Source organism: Salvia hispanica, chromosome 4, assembly GCF_023119035.1.
Source record: "Salvia hispanica cultivar TCC Black 2014 chromosome 4, UniMelb_Shisp_WGS_1.0, whole genome shotgun sequence".
In the NCBI taxonomy this organism is placed as follows: domain Eukaryota; kingdom Viridiplantae; phylum Streptophyta; class Magnoliopsida; order Lamiales; family Lamiaceae; genus Salvia; species Salvia hispanica.
Window position 1 is genome coordinate 38,501,834 of NC_062968.1, and position 2,260 is coordinate 38,504,093.

At 40.1% G+C, this 2,260-nt stretch overlaps 1 protein-coding gene across 1 annotated transcript; it reads left to right on the forward strand.

Moving 5' to 3' along the window:
* On the forward strand, positions 1-1,869 carry LOC125224499. Its single transcript, XM_048127907.1, has 2 exons — positions 1-507; positions 1,367-1,869. Exons 1-2 carry the CDS (start codon positions 179-181, stop codon positions 1,590-1,592), a joined length of 555 nt encoding a protein of 184 aa, XP_047983864.1. The 5' UTR covers positions 1-178; the 3' UTR covers positions 1,593-1,869.
* Positions 1,870-2,260: the final 391 nt, after the last annotated feature.

Consider the following 2,260-nt stretch of genomic DNA (forward strand, 5'->3'; position numbering starts at 1 on the left):
CCTAATCCTATACCACATTAAACTCTGATACTAAATCATAAAGAGACAGACTCTTGCAATTGTTCAGACTCTGCTTTGCAAGATTCATTCTTTAACCTCTACCTCAAAAACAGTCCCTTTCACCACAGAAACAAAAGTACAATTCAATCGTTCAGATTAAACTTGAAGACAACATCAAATGGCCGCTTTAGGAATGTCCAACATAGATTTAGAATGCGGCTGCGCCATCAGCGACGAGGAGGCCAGTTTCTCCGACGCCGTCAAGGGTTCTTGCAATTCGCAGTTTGCCTCTAATTACGATGATTGCAGCTCGGGCTGTGGCTCGGAAGATGAGGATTTGGGGCAGAGGAAGAATGTTGAGAGAGATTGCCGGATTTGTCATTTGAGTTTGGAGAGCAGCAGCCCTAGCTCTGGGATTGCCATTGAGTTGGGGTGTTCTTGTAAGGATGATTTGGCTGCTGCTCACAGACATTGTGCTGAAACTTGGTTCAAAATCAAAGGAAACAAGTCAGTACCACTACTTCTCCCTCTCTCTCATGATTCTTGAATTTTCAAGACGAAAAATTGTTTCTTTTCTTTTTTGATTCTTCCATGTTTTTGTTTGTTTTCTTGGATTCCTTTGTCTTGTGAAGGTGCATTTTGTGACTGCTGCTGTTTATGGTATGGTTTGGTTGTCTTTACCACCAAATTAGTGTCTGTGAACACAATGTTGGGCTGTTCTGGTAATGCTGATGAGGTAACATAGTCTTGGTAAATACTATCAAGAATGTGTTGTTAAAGATAATGCAGAGAGAAAGTAAAGCAAAAGAGTTAAAGTAGAGGAGCAATTGCTTAAGTTTCTTTCTTATCGCACCCCTATTCTTGAGATCCTCTCCCTTTATCAAAGTACTATCATATCCTATTTGATGCTGCTCAATAATATTCTCAGCCATTTGTGCAACTTTCATAACCCTATGCTACTAATCCTTGAATCAGAATCCTAAGGCAACCAAGGACATGATGACTATAAGCCTAATCTGAATTTACACTCTGCCCCTTTATGCACCAAATAGTTCTGGCAATAATCTTGTACTACCTTATGGTGTAACCTTCATATGGTGTCAATATAAATGTAATGCATTTCAAGTTCTGATCTAGTAATATTTTTCCATATTGCATAAATACCAGTAGTACTTAAGACCTTCAACTTCCCAGCTGTTCAAACTAAGCAAAGTTTTTGGCTTATTTTTAGTGGCATATGCTGTGAAACTGTTTGCTGTTTACACTAGTAAAAGATGACTGCACTATGAAGCCATTGTAGTACTAGAATTCAGCTTTTATGGTCTTTAACTCAGCTCTGATCTTGTCTGCTGTTCCTCGACCTCAGGACTTGTGAAATTTGCAACTCAGTGGCGCGCAATGTTGTCGGCTATAATGAGATGGAGGCTGTTGAACAGGTGAATGAGAGCAATGCAGCATCCTCAGGGTCCGCCCCCTCCACTGTAGAGACTCGAACTTGCTTAAATGGTCATCGCTTCTTAAATTTTCTTCTGGCTTGCATGGTGTTTGCTTTCGTCATTTCTTGGCTTTTCCACTTCAACATCCCATCGTAAGTATTCCGCAGAAGATGATTAGAATCCTGTGAAGACAGAAACCGGGATCGCAGATGGCAAAGTGATAAGTTGATACACCTTGAAGTAGTAGCAGTAGCAGGAGTCATTGAGAGTTCCTTTTCCTTTACTTTTTTTCTTCGAAATATCTTCTCATTGTTTGTGGTGTTGAGGGAAGGGGTTGGTTGCATATTGCAGTGTGCATTCGTTGGTAAAAGATGTAAAGTTTGGCTACTGTTTTCTTTTATATACAAAGTGTTGCAGCTTCTAATTGCCACTCTTCACATCTCGTGCTTTATTTTATTAGTATAGTCATTTGGCAAAAGACATCTGAACATCCTTATACTAAACTTGATATCAAACCATTTAAACTTTCCTCCCATTTCGCTCAAGTATTTTTTTTTGAAGTTCATTCACCTCAAGGTGTACCCATTGAAGGTACGCTATCTTCACTAGATCCTTCAGCTACTTGATCAGTGAATAGTTGATCAAGTAAAGAAAAAGTTTTGTTTCTCATGAAAGTGCATTCTTCATGGCTCTACACAAACACAATAACATAAGAGCATCCCCATCCGTGCTCTTAGCTATGAGCACGGAGGTGGGCCCGGACCCACTTTTACTCCTTGTCCTTAGCTAAGAGCACAACACCCACATCCGTGCTCTTAGCTAAG